Raw genomic sequence first — 27,037 nt, 5'->3', positions numbered from 1 at the left:
TGCATTACTTTTTGCAAAGTGAATTGTTTGAGCTGTATTAACATACATACAGAATCGTCCGGCATATAGTGGCTCCCAATTGCCACAGATCATTGGAAACCAAATAAGCAAGTGTTTCACAAGTTCTTAAAACAGTAGGCACCAAAGAAATAACATCACACTAACATTGTTGCTCTGATTTGTCTTTATTTTGTGTTTCTGATGTTTTTGTATGACAATCTTGAGGTTAGAAAGACACTTTATAAATAAAAAATAAAATTCCCACATCATGGCATCACATCATTTTTTCAGTTCAACTATTAATTTAAATGATCAGTTGCCACAAAACATGGCATAAACATCCTTCTGGATGATCGAAGTTAACAGTTTTAGATGTAAAATTGTAAAGAAATTCTCTCTTGGTTGGATTTATTTCCATTCCTTCTCACCCTCTCTTTTTTGACAGCTCCCCCCCCCCCAAAAAAAAAGTCTGTCTTACTTTCCCCAGCCCCCATCAGTCTCTCTGTGCGTACCCCCTCCCCCTTCCGTCTGAGAGGGGCGGTGATGTCAGAGGGGGGTTGTCTGACAGCCCCTATAAGACAGGGTGCCGGAGGGGGGATTTCTCAATGAAGCCAAACCACAGTCAGCTCCTCAGGAGAGAGCAGAGAAAGAGAGAGAGAGAGAACACCACACTGCCGTACTCCTCCACGGACCAACGCACCAGCTGCAGACAGACAGACAGACGCACGGCGGGACGGACGGACTCCTCTTTTGGATTGACAGAAAAACGAGATTCGGGACTTCAGCCGCCAGCTAGTCCTTCAGCCATCACCATCCGCCAGCTAGCTCTCTTACCCACGGCAGGGTCGCTGTTGGTGGTGTTTGGAGTCTTTTTCTCTCTCTCTGAGGGGGACACAGCATAGGGGTCATGTTTTCTGCTTGTTTTCTGGTTGTCCTCTGCTGCGCTGCTCTGACGGTGAGTTTTTAAGAACCTGGGGATGCACACGTGTCTCTCTTTCTCCTGTCTGTCTGTCTGTCTGCATGTCTGTCTGTCTGTCTGAACTGCAGATCTCCTTATTGTTTCCCCAAAACTGTGTGGCTGAAATTGCGTCCCCAGGCGCACACATCACCCTCTCAGCATGTTGGAACAGCTCAGTGGTGGGTTGTAGGAACTGGGCTTACGTCCAGGTGGTTGCAGGGTTGAATCTTTAGGCACTGGCATTGCCACTCTTTGATGCTTTTGTCCTTGGACCCGTCGCTGTAGAGTGACAGCGCAGTATAATGTTGAAGAGCTGGGCTCGTAAGTCAGAGGCTGCGGTTTTGATTCCCAGGTGAGGCACTGCCATTGCATCCCAGAGGATACAGTGAACGAGGTGCTTTGCCTGAACTGCTTCAGGACATATCTAATTGTGTAAATGGTTTGAATGTAAAATAGAGCAAGCTGTTCTTATCCAGAGCTAAGTTGCTCTGGATAAGAAATAAATTATTATTATTATTATTATTATTATGATGTATGTCGCTGTCTGTATGTGCTACTGGCATGGTCTCCTATACACACATGCTGTTATTCATTATATTATGAGCAGCCTGATGTTTGACCATGCGGACAAGGGTCTCTTTTACCCAGCTATGTTCACCTCAGATCAATACAGCTCTTTGCGCCCTGTGAGAACTTCACTTGAAAAAAAAAGAAAAAGAAAACTTTTCTGTCCAAGTTGCAGATCTTCTAGCACAGTGATGGCTGTGTGAACATGGGGAGCCTTATGCAGCAGCTTGTTTATTTTTGCTTTTTAACGGCAGTTCAGCCAACCTTTCAGTTCGTACCATATCAGGCACTCAACATAGGGTTGCAATAACGTTTTCACGCACATTTTTAAATTTTGAAGAAAGTTTTCAATTGCATAAAATCTATATGATGAGCAGAGAATATGAAAATTACTCTTGAGCAATGGACTTATATTTGTTTATATATGGGGATTTTATCGGTTTGTCTGTTTATCTGTGTATATATATTGTGTAAAGCCCTTGTTGTCATGGGAGATGGGCTACATCCAGCTCCTCCCTGTCCGCCACTCTATGATGTCATGATTTGGAGATGTGTGCGTACAGCAACATGGCTATCATATACTTACACAGGCTTTCACATGGCTATCAGGCACCTCCATGTTCTAGGTCTTGTGTCTGCTTTTGTCTCTTGGGCTTGCTTCAGGCACATGCCCTGCTCAGAGATCTTGTATGAAAAGTGCTTTATAAATAAAACATTATCATTATTATTATTATTATTATTATTATTATTATTATAGTAGTAGTAGTAGTATAAATAACTAATTATTATTGTTTTTACTTCCTGTTGCCCTCCCCCCACTTCCTGCTTCCTGTTTCCCAGGTGGAGGCTGGTTGCCCACTCGTGTGCTCCTGCCCAGCCTCCCCTCCCTCCTGCCCGCTGGGGGTCAGCGCGGTGACAGACGGCTGTGGCTGCTGCAAGGTGTGCGCCAGCCAGTATAACCAGGACTGCAGCCTGACGCTGCCTTGTGACCACATCAAGGGCCTGCGCTGCCACCTAGGGGCCGGAGGAGACCCTGCACGCGGGCTGTGTCGAGGTGAAAGCCATCACCCTCACAAAGGCTGTAGATATTCAAGTCTGATTTTCAATACCAGGAGTTCTGCTGTGTTCTTTTGTATCTGACTGTGACTTGACTGATTAAGGTCACTGATTGGCCAGATGTCTCAAGATCCCAGATCTATCATTCCCCAATTGAAGAATGATAATGAAACAGCACTACTGACATCCAGGGCCAGATTTCAGTATCTCTGATCTAAGCTGTGTGTGAACAACATAGTAGGTGCTCTATCACTACCAGATGGTCAGCTCCTGTATTCCTTTAGACCTTCTCTACCTTACTTACCCTTGTTGGAGTTTCTGGTGCTAAGTACATTGCAGTTCTTGGATATTTATTAAAGAGGCACACTCATGAGAAGGTTCTAATCCCAGCCGGGGCCTTTTAGTGTAGAGTTTGCATGTTCTCTCGTGTCTGCGTGGGTTTCCTCTGGGTACTCCAGTTTCCTCCCACAGTCAAAAGACATGCAGGTTAGGTTAAGTGAGGAGTCTAAATTGCCCCTAGGTATGAGTGTGTGAGAGAATGGTGTGTGTGCCCTAGCAATGGTTTGGTGAACTGTCCAGGGTGTATTCCTGCCTCTCACCCAAAGCATGCCGGGATAGGCTCCAGGACCCCCTGCAACCCTGACCAGGAATAAACGGGTATAGAGAATGGATGGATGGATTCTCATGAGCAGAACATCCAATAGTTATGCCATTTCAAGAAAATTCACAGGATGCATCAAATAGAGACAGAACTTTCAGTAAAGAATAGAAAGCTGGCCATCTGGTTAATCTAGGATATCTAGTCTAACAGCAGTGTGTTTTGTCCTGATGTTCCAGTAACAAAGTAAAGCAAATTTAATGAAGTGGTTTGAAAGCTAAGATTGCACGGTGCTGACAGGGCTGCTCTCTGTCGCCCCCTGCAGCTGAAGACCAGGGCCGTCCCTGCGAGCTGAACGGGCGCGTGTACCAGCACGGGGAGGACTTCCAGCCCAGCTGCCAGCACCAGTGCAGCTGCATGGACGGGGTGGTGGGCTGCATGCCCGTCTGCCCCTACCGGGTGCCCCTGCCCAACTGGCGCTGCGCCAGCCCCCGCCTGGCCCGCCCCCCCGGGGGCTGCTGCGAGCAGTGGCTCTGCGACGACCCCAACCACATCAGCGAGGACACGCCCCCTCCCCGCCCCAACCGACACCCCGACCCCACCGGGAACGAGCTGCTCCTGGCCTTCGCCCCCCACAGGGCCAGCACCGCCATCCCGCGAGGTACGGGTCACCTGCGCTCCCCACACGGGGAACCCCTGGACCACGGGCCTGCATTACAGCTGGATCGGCTAAGCCTAATGGCACAGATTTGGATAGCTGTTACAGTTGTAATGCAGTTCTGTGGCTTTCAGCTTTAAACCACAGGTTTAAACTCCTGTTAAGCAAGCTGCAATTGACCCCATAGCTCACCAGTCACACAAGGAAACAAGCAGTATTCAAAGTACTATACTATGGAATAAAAAGACAATTCATGAGGGCAAAAATGTTTCAAACTTCACAAACCTCACCTTACCTTCTACACACATCCACACACCTCTCACCTCACCTTCTACCTGCACTTGTATCGGTCTCTCACAGCTGTCCCTGTGTTTGTTCCACAGATTGGATGTCTCTCTCTGAGTCACATGGTCTGGTCACATCCAAGTGCTTCCCGCAGACCACCGACTGGACCCCGTGCTCTGCCACCTGCGGGATGGGCGTGTCCAGCCGGGTCACCAATAGCAACGCAGACTGCCGGCTGGTCAGGGAGACGCGGCTGTGCCAGATCCGGCAGTGTGACCTCGCCCTGGCCCCGCCCCTCCGGGTAAGATGGCAGAATGTTCCGGCCGCAAGCCATGGCACTGCCCTCATGACTGACCGCTCAGCCATGTTGCAATCACATTCTACAGACGCCACCAGTTACTCTCAAAGCTCATAATGTTCCAAACATTAAAAGTTTTGGTCCTCTACTGTTGAAGCTGAAACATTCCATTTTGATCTTCTAAAAATTCTCTGACTGACTGAAATACTGTGGCAATGGACATTCTGCAATATAACCTGCACTATAGCACTGTTACCAACCGGAATCTTCCATGGTTAAGAAGCAAAGTAGTTGAGAGGATGGAACAGGAACACAGGAGCTGAGTATCAGTTGTAAGTCCTAACTTCTTTCTAACGCTCTTCTCTGTCTGTCTCCCCCCCTCTCAGAAAGGGAAGAAGTGTCAGCGGACGGTGCGGCCGGAGAGGCGGGTGCGGATCCACTTCGCGGGCTGCTCCACGGCCAGGCGGTACCGGCCGCGCTCGTGCGGGTCCTGCGCGGACGGGCGGTGCTGCTGGCCGTCGCAGTCACGCACCGTGCGCCTCCGCTTCCACTGCCCCGCCGGCGACAGCTTCACCCGCGGCGTCATGTGGATCCAGCGCTGCAGCTGCAGCCGTCGCCACGGCGACCGCTGCCACGGAGATGCCCGCCGGCCGCCGTCTGCCAGCCCGCACAGCGACATCCACACCTTCCAGCGCTGAGCTCGCCACTCCTCCCCATGGCCACACCTCCTGGGGCGGGAGGGACTGTGGCTGCGGGGTTGCGGTTGGTTGTTTGACTGACTCTGGTAGGGGTGGGGTCCATTATCCCCAAATCCCCCCCTCCACCCACACCATAGCAATCCCTAGGCTGACCCCCTGAACCACACAGTGCAGTGTCCCCTCCGAACCAGCAGGAGGCCCTCATCAGTTTACCTGCTGTGTCCCGCTGTACTTCAGCGGGCCTCCATTCCAGCTGGAATGCAAAACTTTGGGCTCATTCCAGTCACTTATTATATTCGTCCTTGTCTCCGTCAACCGACCCGGAAATCGTTTGAGGTCCGCCATCTTTGAGGACATTCCAATCCATTAACTGCTCCCTGGAGAAGCAAGGAGCTAGGAGGCCTCCGGAGGATACTTCAGTGAGGACACACGAGTGCATCCTCACTGCAGAAATGTTTTTGGGGGAAGTATTTCCAGGATGCCTGATACACAAACGGCCGACCTGCGGATCCACCTGTCCACATCTCTAAGTGACGTGGCTTCAAACTGACGCTTGAAAGAGCAAGGACCTTCCATTTGCCGTATACATCTTTCCTCGATTCCTCCGTCCCCATGTCCTTTCCTTGCATCCTCCGTTGGGTGGAGCTAAGGAGTGAGAAAAGGATGCAAGGAGTGAAAATAAGCGATTGGAATGAGCCCTTTTGCTTGCACTTTAGTTCCCTGCTGTACATCAGTTTCCTAATTGGCCCTGGTAACTTGGACATGTGAATGGGGGAGAGAAGGTGTGTAAGCATAGCGGGGTTCTTCTCCACCTGTTCAGTGATTCAACTGTATATGAAAATGTATCTGAATATATGTATTTACCTGGCTTGAACATCGTACGTTGAACAGTATGGAAGTGCGTGTGTGTGTGTGTGTTTGTGTGTGTGTGTGTTTGTATGCCTGTGTATATACACATGTACATATGTGTTTTTTGTACTTCACTTTTTGTGGAGAGAAAGTTTTTGAGGGTTTACTTCATTTTTTGAGGTGTGTATTAGGTACTGAACAGATAACTGGAACGTTTTCATTTTGTAAAAATTGTAATTTGTATATTTAAGACTTCTATTTTGTTTAATTAAACTTATTTTTAAACATTCTTTCAGTGTTAATGTCCTCTTTAAAAAAAATTTGAGGGAGCACATCGGGCACCTTATAGGCCTGCATTAAGCACCCACCACAGTCATGAAGCTCAAAAGCCCCCAACTAAGAATCTGCCAAATCGATTGGCTGAATGATCCGTTCACATCATTACTTTTCCTCATTTTCTTACATTCTTATGACAGCTGTTGGCTGATGAGGAGGGAGCAAGGCTGTGTGAATTCTAAAACGGGTGGAGCTATTTCATATGTTGTCAGTGATGTGCAGCTCGTTGGAGCCAATCACAGTTTAGTTGTGCGTATGTGAAGTCCTTTTCCATTTTCAAAGTCTTGATTAGCTTTGTCCATGTGGTAACCACACGAGGTTAACGAAGCCTCCGTATCCCCTGGCAACACAGGCCTCAAGTGTCGGGCATGAGACGAGCGCATTTAGAACCACGCTCACGCTCACATGCCCAGCTCCAAAAATCTCATGCATTTCAATGCTAACATCTGCGCTAGTTTAGCTGCGAATGCGTGGTGTGGATCCACCCCCATGCTGTCAGCAGTTCTGAAGCACTTTCAATCAAAAAAGAAAATGGTGCACTAGGCCCCGCCAGACCAGCAGTCACTCCCATTGCTGGCCTCTACTTTTTTTTCCAGGTGGACAGAGGGGTGAGGTTCTGTGCTCTTGGCTTCTGTCCTGAATTGTGATCCAGCTGCAGTCCAAATCCAGCCCCCCCCCCCCCCATTCAGGATTGTACACCCCCTCTCCTCGACCTGGCTCAACAGGGCAAACATCGCGGCGACATCACAAATTCCACACTACCCCCCAACCACCCTTCCAACCCTATACCCACGCGGCCCGTTCGCCCCCCCACCCCCGTCACCAACCCTCGGCAGTCTGGGAAAACACTAGGGCGTATTCAAGAGCACCAAAACATTGCAGGGGTGACCGGTTCACTCCTGCTAACCTACGTCACGTGCTTATCCTGTGTGCCCGTGTGAAAGAAAGTTTTTTCCGCCCTTTTAAAAGGCACAATTACGCGGGTTTCCCATAAACCTGCAGGCCTGCGCTCCTCACACACACACACACACACACACACACACACACACACAGCACAGAGAGAGCTCCACAACCACACTGCAGCCTGGAAAGCTTCAGGTCAGAATCCAGCCCTCTGGCATGTTGGCCATGAGCAGTAAGTATGGTTACCGTGACTACCTACCTGGCAGTTCCTTTTCTAACTGGAATGCTGCATTCTGGTAAACAGTATATCAGCGGTTCAAGGATCTGTTCCATTTCTGTCCAGTCAGGTCAGGGAACCGAATTGAAATGAAATTCACAAAATGAAAGAATGTGTCCATAAATGTTCCCCAAGTATATTCCCATAATATGTGAATGCATGAAATTTGACCGAATTGCCATAGAACTGACTCTTCCTCATCTTGTCCGTATTGTCACCAAGTTGGTCGCTGCCTATAAAAGGCTTCATCCAGATGGAAGGGCAAAGGCAACAGGAGGGGGCTAAGGGTTATCCAGCCACGGAGGTGGAGAGTACGGCAGCAGAGGAAGGAAGCAGACGGGGGGAGCAGGTGCTGCCCATATTTGCAGCAGTGGTGCGCAAGTCTCTGCACCTGCCTGAGAAAGAAAGAGGAAGTGTGTCGGCAACCGCCTGCTGGAACTGGAACGGCGTTACTGGGCTGGAGATGTGTGTGATGCAGAAACATACCCTAAGGCTCCTGCACACCTTTTCTGTCAGTGTTTAATGACCCTGACCTCCCCAGCCCACCACACCCCCACCGCTCTCCATCCCCGCCCCCGACAGCGTTTCGCTTCAGGCGGCCAATCAGAAACTGGCCCCGCCCTGCCCTGGAACCCCCTCTGTCTGGCCCCTGGTTCTTTGTTCACATTCATTCAACCACAGTCGATCCGAAGTGGCTCGACGTGTCGCACATCAGTCAGACGTGACGCCTGACATCTAGCAAAAGACACCCGATGTCCAACTGCTGCTCGTATTCACTCTGCTGTCCACCAGCTCACACACGCTCGGTAGGAGAGGGATGCTTCCTCCTAACATGTGCAGGCAGGCTGAAGGTGCACTGGTGTTGCACTGTGAAACAGCAGCTCGAACCCCTCCATCGCCAAACAACACCACGACCAATTATGTGCTGCCATGCTGACAGACACAGCCAGGACTGGCTGGCTAAATCTGAATTCGGCACCAGAACTTTCACACAGAATAAACCAGTCAGGAGCCCACACTAGAATATATTGATGTAAAAATACATAGAAATACAGCAATAAATGGGATTTAAAGGGAAGCTTTGTATCCTCAAGAAAGCCTTTTCCTAATTTCAGCGCTGTCGCACAGGAAACACACTCTCTATGGATGGGTGAATTTGGATAGAAATCCTGTGAGCGTTAGCGGTTAGCCAGACTGTGGTGCCTCCTTGCGTCTCATCAAAGAGGTTTTGAAGCCTTTTTTAAAACAGAAAGATTTAAAAATAACTGCACACATCTCTACATGAGACAATTTATAATTTATTATGTAGACATATAGCTGACACTTTAAGGTGCGGAGACTGGCAGAGGATGCATTTAAAATAGAATTCTGTACAATTAAATTTAATTGCATGGTGTTCAGAGAAAACAGACAGTGATTCTGGCTTCCTGAGTGGGGAAGGTAGTTCCACCAGCAGTGCACAAGGGCAGAGAATATTCCAGCCTGGGAGGAAGAACGCAAAGAGACTACAGCTAAAGAGCCTGCATTTGTAAATTACTCACAACTGACAACAGGACAGTGTCATGGAGACCAGTTCCCCACAAATCAGTAACTAGAAGACAAGGAAAGAGAATAGAATAGAAAGTACTCCGTTAGCTCACAGACTGACTTACTCAAATGATCACAGTCATGAACCAGCCAGCAGGCATCATTGGCTGATCATTGGTCACATCATCTTCCTTGACTGTGACCAGATTACTTTGTGATATCTCTACGAGGAATGCATGAATGCAGTTGCGTTGGTTTACCGATACCGATGCAGGTGCACAGGTGTGGTTCATTGATACCATTTTGCACAATGCTGTAATGTTTGATCCATACTCGGTTATTCCAAATAGGTCGGTCGCTTCCACATTTGCTGTGATGCCAAAATTTCGCTTCTAAATAATTGTAATGCTACATTTTCTCCACGAGATGTCGCCCAATACAATCACTTAGAATTTCGTTGCATAGCACAAGCAAACTTGGACTCCAACAATATAACAACAAAATAAGTTAAATGAAAGAACAAATACCGTGCCTACTGACATCAGATGTCTCACAAATTTGGGTTATCGTCGAATCTTTCGGTTTTAATGTGTGTATAGGCTGTAAGGCATATAAAAGGTTTAACGGGACCTTAAACAGGATCTTACAGGATACAACAGCACTCGTAACAAGTAGGCTACTAATAACTACGTCTCCGCACTTGGCCTTGAGTGCTAGGGTTACTTTTAGGTGCCCAGTTGTGCTTATGTCTCCGCTGTTCAAAGGGAAATTGGTTGTTCAAAAAGCTCTCCTAAATAATGTATCAATTTCGAAGTCACTTTTCTTTGTATAGCTTTTTCTTTTTTTTTGCATGTATTTAACTATCCATAACTATTTTTCCACCTATAGCCTTGTTGTAGGCTACATTTTGCGCAGCACCCCTTCAAACCCCACCCCTGTCCGACGAAATTCGTAAGTGCTGTGGAACGCTTTGCAGGACCGTTGCAAGACAGATGTTAAAATTCTCGAATTTTCCTTTTTCGAAAGGGTAGGCACAGCCGGCTTGTTGTCACGAGGTAGCCTTATTAGCTCACTCATGGCCGCCATGGGTCCGGTGCAGACACTATGCCAAATCTGCAGGTGCAGTAATGTATGGCCGTTGCACAGCCAAAGAGCTATTTATAACCCTTCAATTACAGCCGAGGACAGGAATCTGCGCAGACATCGTCCAGGCTACACGTAACCAGTGATTACGGAAAGTATTTCCTCACAGTAAGATGTGCACTATTAATTTAACTCGAACATAGTTTATGTAATGCCTACTCCATGAGTTTTAGGCTACACAGTAAAATCTCCTGTGTTAATTCAACTCTTAGAGTATGAGTCCAACAGGGACCATACGTAGGCCACTCATAAGAGTTGATTGAACACACACTTAAAATCTAGGTCGACGCCATATAGGTAATTATTCTTTGCTCCTTAAATAAATTTTAAAAAATAATATTTGTTGGAAATGACACTGTTTCTTGGACATTTCAGCCAATAGCCTACCTTTAATGTGTTGCGTGTTCGCGCAGTTAGGACTGGTTGATGGCATTTGGCATTCGTGGCCGTCCAGATGCTCGTGTTCCTTCTGCTGTCGCACGATGCATACAAACTCTCTCAGGTGGCTGAAGAGATAGTAAGGCCATATAAGAGTGTCGGCTGTGTGTGTGTGTGCTTTGTTCTTTGTTTCATCTTGCTATTTTAAATGTATGTTATACCCTTGCATTAATATGGGTAGCCTACAATGTTGCGCACGCAAACACAGATCTAGTGGTAAACTATGTGAACGTCATATCATTTCAGTTTGGTTCAGTTGTTCAAATGGCACAGAATTGAGGTCCCTGGCTCTGCTGATGGATCAGGATACCCGGGTTGCACTTGCCCCTCCGTGAGCATTGCCCTTTCGCGTGAAGCTGGCCTTGTTTTGTTACTTGGGTAGGCTAAATGTTGGTCTAAAGGTAAATGGTCAATGTAAATGTAATATCAAGCTAGGCGAAAAAGTTGTTTACGAATTACAGAGCTATGAATTGCCAAAACTGCTATTAGCCTATTACCCACATCGTCTTTTATGCAAAATGCAAGCATTTTGATTTGACTTGCATCTGCCGTTACGGCAATATTATTGTAAAAAATGATTAATGGTTTTGAAATCGCGGTCTCCACCTGTCAAGCGTGACAAAGCATTCTGCCAACCTAATTGAGCAGACGTCTTTATTACGGAAACCTTACTCCATGAAGGTAGCCTACTTTGCAGCTGCGGTTCTAAAAATAAGTTAGTTAAAAGCTAATAAAAAAATACAACGGAGTGGAACGTCTTCGACTTAATGGAGTTATCTGATTTAAGGGAGTTATATGACTTAAGGGAGTTATCTGTTCACGGCCTTATTTGATGCTGGCACTATAGGGATACAAGAGTTCTTCAAAGAGACATCGATCATCCTGTCAGATGCCACGCCCCCTCACAGTTCAGTGGCTGTGGGGGCTGCACCCCTTCACGTCACGAAGGACTTGTTTAAAGCTCCGCTCTCCAAGAGAAGAGAAACCGTATTCAAGAGTTTGGCTGTGGGTATACTCCTCCACCCGGTGGACATCTGTGCGCCATCAGCTGATAGTAAAAACAAAAATCACAGGTGTATCTGTAACATACGTAGTGATCCACCAGCATAGCCGATACCGTCATATGAATCCAGTGATCATTTTTGTGTCCGCTTCACGTTTCTTACGCGATATCGCATTCACTGTCATCGTTCGCGCCCGTAACGTCGTCATTCGCGATCATAAGAATGAATGAGAAATAGTCACGTATGTAGTTATGCTCCGAGATCTACAATCCGCCTTCGGAAATACCGTAAAGTTTCCACTTTTCCACAGAATAAGAAGATCTAGCCTACTTCTACGCATCTTTATTTGCAAGTTGCAGTTTGGAACATTTTAACACTGGGCTGGAACTCTTGGACTTTCGTGGACCGATTTCAAAGCTAAATTCATCGTGACTTAAATCAGCCTCTTTCAGCGGCAAGGTGAGCTATTTCACCTGTTCAGTAGCCTTTTTCAGTCTTAAGTCTGTTACTACCACGCTTGTCAATCACAGTTGTAGATTTAGGTATATTATTTGTCCGGAGTAAGTTGAAAATGGGCAAGGAGCTGTGTGTCTGGCACGTGGATGTCAGTGAACTTAAACTAATGCACAACAGCGTAACTTTGCGCCGTGACGAACTCACGGTGGATGTAGCCTGCTAACCAGGTTGTGGACTTGCGAAAGGGACGTATAATCCACTCATGTATCACATGCTTGTTGAGCTAGTTTATTCTATTTTACCACAGAGCTATCTCGTTACTGGCGAGTGGCTGTTGTGCGCTTGAGTGCTAATTAAAAAACGAGACCTGATTTAATGAAATGGCAGTGCCTATAGTTATAGCCCCCAAGCGCATTATTAAAATAGAAGGATATATTGCTAATCTGCCGTGGTGCCAACGGGTCTGGCCATTTCTCCTTGTGGCAGTGGTCCTATTTATAGCGTTTGTTAATGGTTCAGTCATACTAATTCGTTTTAATTACGAACGACTTCCTTTCCGCTGGGTGTAATGAGCTATTTGTTAGTTTAAGGGGAAGCGGAGCGATGTCGATTGCCGTGATTTAGATCACATGTTTTGTGAAGTAGCCAAATCATAGACACGGGGCCTGGGCAAAGAAAGGTTTTAGACAACGTGATGAGGATCGTTGTTCTTTGGATTATGTCATGCGGTCCAAAGTGGGTTTAATGCTGTGATTACAACCCAATTCCCTGTCTATTAGCCTATGTTGGCTGAGATCATCTGAATGCATTACACAAAGAAAGTAGCGAGACCAGACAGCTAAAACTTCCAGGATAGGATAGCCTAACCTTAAAGCTTGCAGGCTTTTCCACAAGAACAGAGAATATGTTGAACATAGAAACTGTGTGCTTTTTCTCCTGAGAAGAAAAAGAAAAGCAGATTAACAAAAATAGTCAACGCTAATTGGGTAATACTTTGCTTAACTGCTTATTAAGGACCATATCACACTAGCCTCTTCAAAATACAAACTCTGGATTTCGGTTTGTTTTAGGCTAATGAAGAACAATGTGAAATCACGTGTGTAATGTTCATGTATTTCACGGTGTCTAGGGAACTATTGCGTAACTTGCTTAACCATCCATGTTAGGTATTTTTTGGTATGCATTTATAGGGAAGTATGTGCATCCGTTTAACTGACAATGCAGCCTGATCTTAAATCTTTGCATGATGTTTTTGTAGAGACTAGTACTTTGTTTCAGTTTTGGCTGGGCTTATTGATAAAGGTTGTGACCTGAAAATTTTAAAGGCTATCTAGATCACATATCTGTTTTGTCTAGCAGCCTACACTGATAGAATTGTGTCTACATGATAATTTTTAAATTGTGACTCCTAGTAAGACAACCAAACAGGTAGACCCTTTAGTCATAGCATTAAATAGTTATAAAAATATCATTTTTGGTGTTTCCTCAAGAAGGCTGGTGGTAGCTGTGAGCACAGTTTGCCTGTCACTTTAGACTCTGCTGTTTGGCCCAGAGCAGCATAACATACAGAAGCAACCGATTCATTTATTCATTTTTTGGGCTTTCCCCTGTCCAGAACCAAGAGAGTCTAGCCCTGCTTATCTTCAGCTGTTTGGTGTAAGACATCTGTGTGATGGTTTTGCTGCTGCTAGCTTACATTCAGGACACTGAGCTGAAAAATGAGATGTGGTGCTTTGCTCAGGCAGTTCTGTGGGGGCCTGTTTGTGTGTCTGCGGTTGGTTTAAAGAGGAACAGGAAAAATATGTTCCGGACAGAGAGATGGAGTTCCTAATCCACATTTTGCTGTAACGGGCGGTTATGGTTTGCAAAATTATTATTCATATCCTCTAACTGGACATGAAGTAAAATAATTCTTACAGCGTGAAATGCAATTAAGGGGAAATGGAGTTGCCTGCTAGTGGGTGTGGATTACTCAGATAATTGGTATGCTTGTTAATCGGGCAAGACGAAAGGGCAACAGATTGAGTGCGGTGATTGGATTAAAGGCAAGGCTAAAGGTTAAGGGTTAAGGTTCAGTCTCCTCCATTTCAATCCTGGGAGCGGAGTAGGTTAACCGTCTTCATGTGAGCAGAATGGAACGCACAGTGCAAATCCTGTATAGAGGGGAGGAAGACTCCTTGTTTCTGGCACATTCTGCTCACCTTTAATTAATAATCAGCAGTGATCCTATTCTGCTGTTAGTGGAAGGAGCCGGCCAAGGAGACAGTTGTGTCCCTCCCTCCCTCCCTCGCTGACTCACTCCCTGACATTCTGACTCTGATTTTCTCATGCTGTGACCCACTGACTAACTCAGACTTATTGATCGACTGATTCTGACTTTACTCAGTGTCTTCACTACCCGAGGGCTCCTTTATAGTACATCACCTTGTATTGTTCCGAAGCTCAGAGCGGTGTGCTGAAGTGGTTATGAATCAACCCGGCCTGCACACGGATCACACCAGCTCTGCAACGGAGCTGTAATGGTAGAATCTGATTGGCCTTTTCCTTTTGTGTGCAGTAGGAAAATCTTACTCAAGTTCTAAATTGGCTGCCCCGCGGCATACTCTGAACTACCTCTCTAAGCAGGAAGTGGTGCGGTTTCTGATGAACTTGATAAAAATGTGGTATTTCTGCCAATGTGTAAAACTTGTTTACTAGCACAAGTGATGAAATAGTCTCTCCCACATTCAGTGGAAACAACGTGACCATCCATTATCTTTGCCTGCTTATCCTGGACAGGGTCGCAGGGGGTGCTGAAGCCTTTCCCATCTTGCATTGGGCAAGAGGCAGGAATACCCCCTGGACAGGCTGCCAATCTACCACGTACACCATTCACCATTCACTCACGCACTCATACCTATGGGCAATTAAGAGTCTCCTTTTAGCCTACCTGCATGTCCTTTGCCTGTGGGAGGACACCGGAGTACCCGGAGGATACCCACACGGTCACGGCAAACTCCGCACAGAAAGGCCCAGGCCGGAATCGAACCCAGGACCTTCTTGCCGCTGCACCACCGTGCCGTCCGAGACTGTGTGTTGTTCATTTAAATAGGTGGATTAAACAGCCAAGCAGTATGCGCTGAAATGTACAAGTGACACTATGACAGTGACATCTGTCTGTATTTAATAAAGTCATTTGATGTTCCTCTGCCAGGCACCTAACCCCTAACTGCTCTGGTGAATGAGAGGCATCAATTGTAAAGCGCTTTGGATAAAAGCGCTATATAAATGCAGTCCATTTACCAGGAACTAATTGAATGGTGCTTAATTGCCCAGGGCGCAGTAGACTCAGCACTCGCACACTGTCGAGCTCTCCCAAATTGGCTTACATTTTTATATTATGGTTTTACAGTGTTTTTCCCCTTTTGCCCACAATTTGGAATGCAGACATGAGTTGGAGGAAGACTTCATGTGAAGCTCCACTGGTGGACTTTCGTTCACCCGAGCAACCACTCGGGTTATGCGATGAGACGCTGTCATGCTGAAACCCTCCTAACCCTTGGTGATTCTGTGGTTAGTAGTTGCACATCGCCTTGCGTGACTGACGGTCACAGCCGAGATTTGATACTAGAAAGTGGAGGCGGTGGGGGCCTGTCCTTGCAGTTGAATGGTGCCTTAACAAGATGAGCCACCCTGCAGCCTTAAATCGGTTCACACTTTTACAGCAAGTAGCCTACCTCCCACCTCTTTGAATTTATATCACTGTTAAATTAATAATGACAAGAATAGGAAGTACAATGTGTGTGCATGCATACGTGCACGAAACAACATATATTTTGTGTTACATATTTTTGTAGTGCCAATGTGTATGAAAACAGGGCCTTGGGGCCATTGGATGACAGACACGTTAACAGTGTTGCAGTAATGTAAAAAGTGTAGCAGAGCTCTGAAATGTGAGTTGGTACATGAATGTCAATTGCAGGATATGACATCATCCCTGGAAAAGCAATTAGACTGCAGTTTGAGGGTTCTCTTAGCTGCAGACCTTGGTCTTTAGCTCAGCAGGCTAATTGTACCTCTTGGTGTGTGGAGTGGGTCCAGACCTGCTGCACCTACCACTGTTACAAAAACACTAATCCTTAGTGTATGGAACCCAGGCTCTGGCAGTGGCAAGTATGGCTGGCCGCCCAGCGGAGTGGCCCGTAATTGGCCGTAGTGTGGCTGGCCGCCCAGCGGAGTGGCCCGTAATTGGCCATAGTGTGGCCGCCCGCCCAGCGGAGTGACCTGTAATTGGCCGTAGTGTTTCAAAGGGACACATTTCTGACTCCCTCGGTTATTTGTGCACCTGCTGCCTTCTGCGCTGTACAGTGTTTGGATTGAAATCGCAACAGAAATTAAATCAGTCACGAGGCTATAGCCAGGCTATGGCGAAAGCAGTATGGAGCATGCCATTTGACTATCAATGTAGTTTTATGTAGGTGACTGGTTATTGACTGTGGGGATGGAAATTCAACTCTAGAGGCAGCGGAGAGGCAAAAACAGCCAGCAGGGGTATTTGATTTAGGGGCCTTGCACAGTGGGGTGGTTGATAGGGTGGGTCTTGTCTTTCTTGGGATAATTTATTTTACTTTGTTTATAGGGTCAGGGATACAGCTTCCTGTTTTGGAGTACAGGAACATAGACTGATCTCTGTCACTGGTTGGGCGGATTGGGGCTTCACAGGGCTGGCTTTCCTTACCAGAGCACGGTTGTGAGGCAAGCTGGTCTACTGCTCTTTTAGCCAAGCTCCACATATCATTAACCCTCCACCGCATTGACACGTCCTGCCAGCTGCTACAGATGAGATGAGAAAAGACAAGTGTATACACACATAAACGCAGACACACTCTGCTTCGCAACTTTGAATCAGTAATTCCTTGGAGAAGGCTCACTGGTGACCTTTGAACCTTGCTGAGGCTCTGCTGTGCTTGTTGGTTGTGGGGGTGTGCATGGGGGTCGGGGGCTAACGCCAACTCGGTTATCCACAAATTTGTTTAGCGATCTGGGTGACCCCCTTACATCTGTGTAATCATCAAATTTGTGCCAAAATGGCATCCTGGCTGAGGCCCACAGCCACGAAAGGCAATGTTTACTCTGGGAAACAGGCCAGTGGAGGAGATGGCATGGGATGAAGTCCCAGGGCACGGGCTGTTTAATGAGCACAGCTCACCTGGGTCAAAGGTCAAATGCATACCTGAAATACTTATAATTCTTCGGACGCCTGGTTAAAATTTGAAAAGCTCTCCAAGAGATAGCAGAGAATTTAACGAAACATGCTACTAGCCAGAAAGTACAGTATGAGTAGACTATGTGGTGGAATGTTAAAATGAATGACCGTGAAATGATTGGTTTTCCGAAGGGTAGGAATATTTGTAAACGCATAATTATTTAACCCAGGTCTTGAAGAAAGGTCAGTCAGAGGACCTTTTCTGACTCCCGTTGCTTTTTTCCTCAAAAAGAACATCAGGTGGAAAGAATAGTTTGACGCTGAAAGGCGTTGAAGGAAAACTGAGGAAAGTGATCCGTCAGATGGAGGGAAATTATCACCAGTTCCAGAGATGCTTCCAGCAGCTGTCATTAGCTGCTTTCACTCCGGCCTTTATCTGCAGAATGTATCTCATTTCCTGATGAATCCTGACAACATGGGTCATGTTAGATGATCATCTACACAGTGGAATCCAGACGTGGACTGGACTTGTCCAGTTAGAATTTCATCTGGAGGTAGTCTGGGTTGGATTCTGTGATTGGAACTGAATGCAAACACCAGCAGTTCTGTTGACAAAATTACACTGGCGAGGAACATCCCATAATAGGCATGTGGGAGTTGCATGGATATCCTGTTATACAGCTGGAAATGTACTCTCAAAATGCACCAAATCAAATATACACATTTCTAAAAGTAAGTGTGGGAAGATTGTGTGTGTATTATGGTTATTCTAGGGGATATGCATAGCACGATCTTTAGGGCAGCCGACTTTAATTCCGTATACTTGTCCCTTGTGTGGCTGCGGGTTTGAATCCTCACCATGGCTCTTTCTGTACTGTGATCTCATCCCAGTGCAACAGTACATAAGAAGGACGGACTGCCCGATTGCCTTTTACAAAATAAAACAGATCAAGTGTGAACAGATGGCAACACGTAAGCCTCTCTGACATACAGACATCTGATTTGTCTGCTGTATATGATACGTGTGAACAGGGCCACTGTGTCATTGCTTGCCTTTGTACCAGACCCGGGTCAAATAATTGTCTGAAATATTTTAACCCTTTAAACTTCAGTAAAATCATCTGAAGATTACTAAAAATTTTAAAAAGTAATGCATTTTGAATAGCATTCAGAGAAAAATGATTTCAGATTCAGATTTTTTGATTAGTAACTTAAATTCCAAAGGCTCTTCTGGAGTGTTTTTTGAAAATGTGAAGAGTTGAAGTAGTTTGAATACATATTGAATGATAAACGGACTGTGTCCAAACGTCGCCGTTGCTGCTTCTGTTGCTGTTTTTGTTTTTGTTGGCCTTTATCGTGAGTCGTATAATTTCCAGATTCTCTTGCGAGGAGGCGGAGCTGAGTCAGAGAGCTGGAGTCTGGAGCTCGTTACCGTGATGCTAAAACGAGAATATCCCCAATGGCGCACTAAATTAATTTAAATTTCCAAAAGGGGAAAATAATTGTTGCAAATGAGAACCAGAGACAGCCTGGTGGTTATTCCTATTGTACTGAAAGTGCCGTTTTGTATTTGTTTACTCAAACATAAAATGCAGGCTTTGCCAGAAGCCTGACTGACTCTGCCAAGTAGCAGAAAGCCCCCCGGAGCCTGACTCTGACCTGGAAAAAGAGGCTGGGTTCATTTATACTAATGAAATGCTCATTCTTATACTGCCACATTTATTGATTGCATGTTTAGATCATTGGTTATGTGTTACAGGTGCATTCTGGGAAATGAAATTTTCCCTCACTTCTGCTTGATGCAGAAATATGGCTCGCTAGTAATGGAAGTAACTTTGTTTCTGAGGCGCAGTATTTCAGATATATATATATATATACCCTATGTGGTTCCATTTGGCAGTGTCTGTGGGCTACTAGTAGAGAGTGGGTTCTTACCTGGGGGCCAGGTGTGGTAGGATGATGAGCAAATAGGGAAGAAGATTGCTTCTGTTCCCGTGTAATTCAGGTACTCACAGCGTTTTGATCTGCATATTGTGTGTGTGTGTGTGGGGGGGGGGGGGGGGGTACTACTATGTCCATTAAGTCTGGCTCTGTCCTCTGTGTTGTGTAACAGAGAGGGTGAGAGTCTGGGTGACTAGCAGACTGAATCAATCAGACTGTTCCCTCCATAGAGTCCCTGTCCCTCAGTCAATGGTTACGTCTCGCCACCCCCACCTCAGTGTGAAGTGAACCAATCACAGACTGTCCCCTCCGTACAGTCCCTGTCCCTCAGCCAATAATGATGTCTCTCCATCCCCACCTCTGTGTGAAGTGAACCAATCACAGACTGTCCCTCCGTACAGTCTCTAACCCTCAGCCAATAGTGACGTCTCTCCCCTCTCTCCCTGGCAGGCTGGCGATGGTGAACAGCCGGGTGGAGCCGGCGTCGGTGGCGGTGGCCGGGGGAGGGGGCGGCGGCGGCGGCGCGCCCCCTAGGTCGTGCGGAGGGTGCGGGGGCAGGATCGCCGACCGCTTCCTGCTTTTCTCCATGGAAACGTACTGGCACACGCGCTGCCTCAAGTGCTCCTGCTGCCAGGCCCAGCTGGGCGAGATTGGCACCACCTGCTACAGCAAGGGAGGCATGATCCTGTGCAGGAACGACTACATCAGGTGGGGGGGCACAGTGGGTGGACACAGTGGGTGGACACGGTGGGTGGACGCAGTGGGTGGACGTGTCCTTTTATCCTGTTGTCTGTGGTCTGTAAGCAGGGATGTTGCCGCTGTCTCGGTGGTGGAAGAGTGGAAGCATCGGACCCAGGTGCTTTGGTGTGGTGCTTTCATGTCGCTCCACACAGAGCACAGCTGGGAACCAGCAGTCTGCTTACTCAGCCCTAATTACGAAGAAATAAACAAAGCTGTGATAGTAACAGATGTGGTCTGAAACACTCGGGGCATCGTCCAAATATGTTTTCGGCTCATATTATCTTATGACACATTTTGACCACCTAGGCCCAGGGAATACAACCGCTTCGGGAAACGGAAATTAAAACTGGGAACGGAATAAACATTTTCCATTGCCGTTCGGGCCAAAAAGTAAACCACGTAATGTTAATTTTCGATTTTATGGAAAAGTGCTTAAATCTTTCCTTACCAGGTGTCTTTTTATCTTTTATGGTTCCAAGGATTTTGTTCCAAAAGAACAACAAACAAAGACAAAGAATTATTCAGTAACTGGCCACATGCAAATATCATTGGGAAAGCCCCTTATTTCTTGTGTGCATTTACTGAAAAGGCACAACTTATGTGGCCTTATGAACTGCGACACTGCTAGCACTGCTACAAGCGCTCGATGCAGTTTGGAGAAATTAATCACCCTTGATGACTTTTTCCGTGTTAGCTAGGAACACTCCCCCTCCCCAATTCCCTTTGAACACTTTGTTCTTTCCATCATCTCTTTTGTGTGAAGCTGGGAATTTTGGGATGTGGGACTGACACCAAGGAGGGATATGGAGATATTTCTCTCGAGAGGTTTTGAGAAAGTTGTTAGTTAATATTACTATAATTGTAATCCGTTAAATGTTTTTTTATTGGTAGAAGTTCCTGTATAGCACGTTCCTGGTTTGGAAATGGGAGGAGGAACAGGAAGTGCGGTCAGAGATCAGCTTAAACTGCTCTCCAGCGCTGTGTTGGTGTCGCTGAACAGGTCATCGCGGCCTCTTCTTTATTAAACATGAACCTGAAGGCCGAGACAATGTATAAGAGCATGCTTACTCAACCGTGGCACTGACTGATGATGTCACGGACCATGACCCCAGCTCACCGCAATTAGCACTGGTGGGCAGCTGCAGTTCTGTGTGTGTGTGTGTGTGCGTGCGTGCGTGCGTGTGTGTGTGCGTGTGTGATAGTGCTAACGTGTGTGAGCAGGTGTGTGAGTGTGATAGTGCTAACGTGTGTGTGTGTGTGTGTGTAAACTTCAGCATATTAAAAATGCACAAAAGGACAAGGTCTCCTCAGTTATTGGTGCACCACAGAGGCAGCAGCCTTAAAGCAGGGGACAGAACATTAATTAGGGAGAGCAGAGTTCCTCTCTGGCGCCTCTTATTAAATTACTGTTTGGATTAAGATCAAAAATTCATTACGGTGTGCAGCCAGAACTGGGACAGCGATAGGGAAGGAGGGAGAGCGAGAGGGCGGGGGAAGGGCAGAGATGAGAAGAGAGGATGGGAGGGAGGGAAGGAGAACCAGTCAAACGGGTCCGGTTGGTGCCACACTAAATTAAATGTAACCAAATCTCCTTTGATTAAAAGCAGCAGTCAGGTTTCCCATTAACAGAAAAAAAAAAAGAAAATCTCTGGCGGTGGTTTAACTGCTTGCAGTAAGGTCCAGGTGTATAGAGAGGGGAAGAGAGGCTAAAGAGTGCTTATCTGAGTTGGCCTGGAAGAGAATGTCAATTCGGGCCACAAGGGAAAGGAAAGATCTTCTAAGCTCAGTGTAACATAGTCTTTAAAAAATAAAAAAGAGGACTCTGCAGTGAGACTGTAACAGAGCGCAGGTGAATTGACACTTGCGTGTTCCTGCTTCCTTCGCCTCTGGCCCAGTGAAACTCTATACCTCTGCAAATGATGATCAGATGCCAGAGAGATTCGTTTACTCAAACGGTGCCGCCCACTGGCTACTCAGACTGAGTGGGATCGAGCCTGCGGCACCAGTACCCCCGTACCCCACACCTCCCCCCTGCTCACGACTCACTGCAGCATGCTTTTTCCACTCGTCTTGCGAACGTGCGAGTCTCACGTTGCTGGGAGTCCGTTTCCAGGGCCGGCAGACCTGTCCAGAAGGAGCACAGCCTCCTCTCTGTTCTCGGTCATAATCAGCTGAGACACAATACCAGGATCTGAAGACTGGTTTTTCCAAGTATGACAGAAATGTTAAAAAAAAAACAAAAAAAACATTTGACTTAAAGCATAAGAATTATATATGTTGGCTATATGTGGTATATATTACTGCCACAATAAAGATGAGTAACAATATATAGCTTATATTCATGAAATTGGCAGAATTTTCCCTTTAAAGCAAGGAGGTTGATGGTTTTTGTGGTTTTCTAATTTGTTTTTGTTTTGGTCTGTTTGTCCGCAGGCTGTTTGGACACAGCGGTGCCTGCAGCGCCTGTGGTCAGTCCATTCCCGCCAACGAGATGGTGATGCGGGCGCAGGGCAGCGTGTACCACCTCAAGGTGAGTCCGCGCAAAGCGCAACACAGCCGTAACCCACTTCACGGCTCACCCGTTCCCGTCCCCACGGGGCTTACCTGTATCACCTGCAGCTGTCTCTGACCCAGGTGTGCACGGCAAGGACCGATCCATTTCGGGATTTTGTGCCAACTTCTTCTTTTAATTGTTTAATTAGCTCAATCACCTCTTGATCTGACGTTTGTGTAAGCACCAGGTGCAGCCGCAGACTGTGTATCCTAGAGATTTAAATTGTGTTCCAGCACAGGAGTTGAACCAGCATAACTTCTAGAACTGTCTAGACTAAAACTAAAAGGTAATTGGTTGGAGTGAAAACCCGCACGCGGACCGGGCCCTGCAGGACCGGAGTTGCGCAGCCCTGCTCTGACCTGGCTCTCGCCTGTCCCCGCTCCGCTGCAGTGCTTCAGCTGCGCCACCTGCAGGAACAGGCTGGTCCCGGGAGACCGCTTCCACTACGTCAACGGCGCCGTCTTCTGCGAGCACGACCGGCCGGGCGGGGCGCTGGTCAGCAGCCACCTGCCCCACCTGCAGAGCAGCGCGCTGCTGCCCGACCAGAAGGTGAGGGAGGGGGAGGGGCCAGGGCTCAGGCAGCCAATCACAGGACCGAGCAGAGCTGTCACCGAGTTTCATTTGTCAGTCGATAGGGTGCTGGAAACAGGATGGATACGTGTTGGTAAATGATCTCATTACTCGGATTGATGCTTTGGATGCTAATTGTAAAGTAAAGCGCCTCACATCTTGCGTTTTTGGAAAGTGACCCCGGGAATTCTTTCATGTGTTGTGAGGACATTTTTTCTGGCCATTTTAATGAGCTTTATTATGCACATGCAGTGTCTGACACTGTCCCCTCTTCGTTTAGGTCTGCTGAGGTTGCTGTAGTGGGTCCGAAGATCATCTCCTACCCGACAAGCCCCCCCCCTTCCCCCCCCACCCCACACCCCACACACACACACACACACACACATATGCCGCCCCGCCCCCATCTCCAAGGGCATGATGGCTCCTGAAGTCTTATCGCTATACAGTATATAGTCATAAATCTAATTATCTCATACAGATGAAGAGATTACGATGACAATGAGGCCGATGTTGATGGTGACGGCCAAACTGATGATGAGGAAGACGTACACATGTTCATAACCCAGAAGGTGAGGGGCTGAGAAGGGCCTGGTTTGCCAGGGCTTTCCTCTTTCTTGAAAAACGGCAGACCAGGTTTTCTGAAACTGCACAGAGCGTTTTTATTCGGCGCTGCTGATCACATGGGCGCTCATGCGATCACTGACACAGGCATTATCCTCTTAAGATGTAGTCCAGCAAAGCTCTAATGCCCCTGGGAGACCATGTCAAGGAACTACAAATCCCAGAATGCCCCTGTGGAGGAAGCCACACAGGGAGAGCTGAGGTCGTTCTAAGGGCAGGCTCAGACAGACATGGCACCCCTGTGCTGCCAGAACTTTGTCTCCTGTAGCCGAATACCCTCGTACTTGACTTCACACAACGCTTTGCAAGCAGGGAGGTCCACCTCCGGTGCCATGGAGACGCCCGTCCGCCTCATTTTGTGCTAACTCAGCTTATTTAGTTCACTCTGTTCCATCTGAAATGTTCAGTTCATTATGTGCTATTCCTGCTGATTTCAGTGCAGCCAGCTAAGCAAAAGCACTTAACACTTGCTTCTCTTCTTCTGCAGTTACTGTTTCTTATACCTGAGGACATTTAGCTGGATGTATCATTATCTCACTCTCTCTCGTGCAATACTCTTTTGCTCAATTGTAAAACAAGTTTAGAAGTCTTTCATATGCCACCCACAGAATTAAAAGACATTAGCCTGATGGGAATGGATTTTGCTTCCAGTTTTTTTGAATTACATTTCAGTACCTATAACTGGCATGGTGTAATAGTACACATTGTGATGTGATCATACGTCTGTATGCAAAAGAAATTTCCATGTTTGGTTCCAGCTCTACAGTGTGAAAGGGGCATAATGAGCCAGCCTGGTTCCAGCTCTTCAGTGGGAAAGGGGTATAATGAGCCAGCCTGTTCTGTATTTCTACAGGAAACAAGCTTGAATCCATAAAATGTTTTCTGTTTAAAATGTTCATGTCTTTGATCAACACAATTTTTACACAAACCTTACTTATTAAGAAATAAGGGTGATGAATTTCCCGCTAATGCAAGACCACTCCTGTTAAATGTCTTCATTATGAATATAATCTTCTTAGAGATTGCATAGGGAAAAAACTCCCAAAAGAATATGCCAAAAAATCCGCATATATAAGAATCCATATTCAAGAGAATCCATATACTGTCCTATGATAGCCTGTGTTTTTCTGTTTCGGCAGTGTAGAGTTCTGAGATTCACAAGGCATACAATAAGTGTATGAGAACATCTAGAAGGGGTAGAAGTGGGTTGATAACTATGGTGGGCAGGGCTTGATATTAAATTTTTGGCTCACCAGCCATTGTGGTCAGTGGTTTTCCAAAGTCACTAGCCACTCAGCATTGTTTTCATGTGCTCATGGGAGTTGTAGTATCAGCTGGAATGGAGTTAATTATTTCAGATGTGAAATAAACTGTTTGTAAACTACAATGTTTTTTTTTTCATAGAAAATGCTACCAAAAGTCCCCAGCCAAAGTGGTTAGTAAGAGTGACGGAGCTACATGCTCTGCATTTGGCAGGTGGCAGGTGTCAATGTCAAGCCCTGATGGTGGGAAAAGTATGTAATGGGGGGGGGGGGTGGCAAAATGTTTTTCTAATGTGGTACAGTGTATTCTGTGGTTGAAGATTATCACCTCAGTGAAACATCCAGTTTCAAAGAAGAGCTTGATTTGAACTGGAGGCCTTTTTTTAAACAAACTAAACCAAGGGGGTGAAAAAAGCAACTTATTAAATAATAGTAATGTGGAAATCACCCAGCCAGCTGTTTTGCATCAGGTCATGATTACTCGCATATTTAAAATATATTTCATGTAAAAAGAACAGGACGACAAAAAAAGTAGCCTCCTTTTGGAAGAAAGGTTTGTTTCAAGTATGGCGGGTGGAATAAAGCCTGACTGTCCCTCAGGAGCAAGTTTAAAGGCTTTGAGCTCTGACCATTAGCGAAGCAATTAAACACAAGTGCTGTATATCTTGGGTCTGTGCACTGGGGACGGTTCAGAAGCTACATGTTGGGATTTAATGAGGCCTAATCGGCCAGGCCGGCTAATTAGGAGGGAGGAGCCGCTGCTGCAGCCTGTCCCACCAAAGAGATCCGCTACGCTGGCTAACCGAGCTGCCCTAGAGTGGAAGTGAGAGGAGGGACACCCGTCACCTCTCCTCTCCTTTCAAACCCCCCCCCCCCCCCTCCTTTTCTGTTATTTTTAGCTCAGTTCTTTTTGATGGTGTAAAATTAAAGCCAGTTTACAACACTGAAGAAAGGAAAACAGGTAAGCTGCTGTTATTTGTCAAATGTTCAAAAAGGCTGTTGTTACCATTGTTATTTCAAGAAGGAAAAGTAGAAGTGCAAGACGTAGCGAGGCACTCAAAGTTTGTGCAGTCAGGATTTGGAGGTGGGTGTGTGTGTGGGTGGGGGGTTAAGGATACACCCTCTTCCCCTTACACCCCCCCCTCCAAATTACAATTGCTCATGGAGGCCAACTGCCCCACCCCAAAAGAAAAATAATAATAATAAATTCTTGATTTTCTTTCCCCCCCCCCCACATTACTGATTTTAAAAGTATCAGACAAATTCATTAAAATATGCAAATGACCATAATTGCAATTATCTCCATATCTTTATAGGTAATGGGGGGGGAGGGAGGCACCCAAAGTTACACTTTGTATTCAGACCAATCAAGCCTTATTTGCATATTACTCATTAGCTCAACATATTCAGAACCCAATTAGCGGCTCTCACGAATATATTCCCAGTAAAGAGGCTTTATCTCTTATCAGAAAGTTTCCAGGTGTGTGGATTGGTATGCAGCTCCAGAAAAAGAGGTGATTTTTTTTCCTCCATTCTGTAATTAATCAAATTAACACATGCAAATTAGTATAATTGCATTGAGATTTTGCACCTCATGTTGTGTGAACTGAAGAAGTGGGGGGGGGGTAGCGGGGATATTTATACCAGATGATGAAGAGAATCGCACCCAAACCAAAAACCCCTCTGCCCCATGAGGTCGATCCTGGGGCACATTCAGAATGCAAGCCGTTTTATTACAGTTCCCCTTGAATGCTTCATTTTCTCTAAATGGGTTTGCGATGTTCGGCAAAAAAAACTTTGAGATGCGCCACACTCAGAAAAGATCCACACGCAGCATTTTTAGTTAAAATGAATGTTTCAAATAGAAGACTGCATACTCTGTGCTTTATTTAGCAGAATGCAACCAAAGTTTCAGCACTATGTGCCTTTGACAAGATTTGATTTAGTGGGTGCAGTGATTGAGAATATGCTATGATTTAATAGGTAGCTGGAATAAAAATGAATTCAACACATGACAAATTGACACAATTAGATACCAGTTAGTTTAAAAGCTGAGAAAGGCAACATATACAAATGATCCATTGCAAATAATTTTATCAGCTGCAAAATAAT

At 46.3% G+C, this 27,037-nt stretch overlaps 2 protein-coding genes across 2 annotated transcripts; both read left to right on the top strand.

Moving 5' to 3' along the window:
- The first annotated feature begins 509 nt into the window (after positions 1–509).
- ccn1l1 (cellular communication network factor 1, like 1) lies at positions 510–6,203 on the top strand. Its single transcript, XM_035390378.1, has 5 exons — positions 510–955; positions 2,366–2,579; positions 3,505–3,840; positions 4,221–4,423; positions 4,807–6,203. Exons 1-5 carry the CDS (start codon positions 908–910, stop codon positions 5,116–5,118), a joined length of 1,113 nt encoding a protein of 370 aa, XP_035246269.1. The 5' UTR covers positions 510–907; the 3' UTR covers positions 5,119–6,203.
- Positions 6,204–11,557: 5,354 nt separating this feature from the next.
- Positions 11,558–24,302, top strand: lmo4a (LIM domain only 4a). The gene is made up of 5 exons (XM_035389904.1): positions 11,558–12,054; positions 19,628–19,885; positions 22,352–22,448; positions 22,863–23,021; positions 23,323–24,302. Exons 2-5 carry the CDS (start codon positions 19,635–19,637, stop codon positions 23,329–23,331), a joined length of 516 nt encoding a protein of 171 aa, XP_035245795.1. The 5' UTR covers positions 11,558–12,054; positions 19,628–19,634; the 3' UTR covers positions 23,332–24,302.
- The last annotated feature ends 2,735 nt before the right edge of the window (positions 24,303–27,037 follow it).

This window comes from Anguilla anguilla, chromosome 14, assembly GCF_013347855.1.
Source record: "Anguilla anguilla isolate fAngAng1 chromosome 14, fAngAng1.pri, whole genome shotgun sequence".
NCBI classification, from domain to species: domain Eukaryota; kingdom Metazoa; phylum Chordata; class Actinopteri; order Anguilliformes; family Anguillidae; genus Anguilla; species Anguilla anguilla.
The sequence above is the reverse complement of the archived record's forward strand: the minus strand, read 5'-3'. Positions and strand labels throughout refer to the sequence as shown.

What these genes read in the sequence shown, in the direction of transcription:
- ccn1l1 (XM_035390378.1), top strand. Translation starts at nt 908, where the DNA reads ATGTTTTCTGCTTGTTTTCTGGTTGTCCTCTGCTGCGCTGCTCTGACG. An exon ending in TCTGCTGCGCTGCTCTGACG is followed by an intron (nt 956 to 2,365) that starts GTGAGTTTTTAA and finishes CCTGTTTCCCAG; the next exon opens with GTGGAGGCTGGTTGCCCACT. An exon ending in CAGCACCGCCATCCCGCGAG is followed by an intron (nt 3,841 to 4,220) that starts GTACGGGTCACC and finishes TTTGTTCCACAG; the next exon opens with ATTGGATGTCTCTCTCTGAG.
- lmo4a (XM_035389904.1), top strand. Translation starts at nt 19,635, where the DNA reads ATGGTGAACAGCCGGGTGGAGCCGGCGTCGGTGGCGGTGGCCGGGGGA. An exon ending in TGCAGGAACGACTACATCAG is followed by an intron (nt 19,886 to 22,351) that starts GTGGGGGGGCAC and finishes GTTTGTCCGCAG; the next exon opens with GCTGTTTGGACACAGCGGTG. An exon ending in GCAGCGTGTACCACCTCAAG is followed by an intron (nt 22,449 to 22,862) that starts GTGAGTCCGCGC and finishes GCTCCGCTGCAG; the next exon opens with TGCTTCAGCTGCGCCACCTG.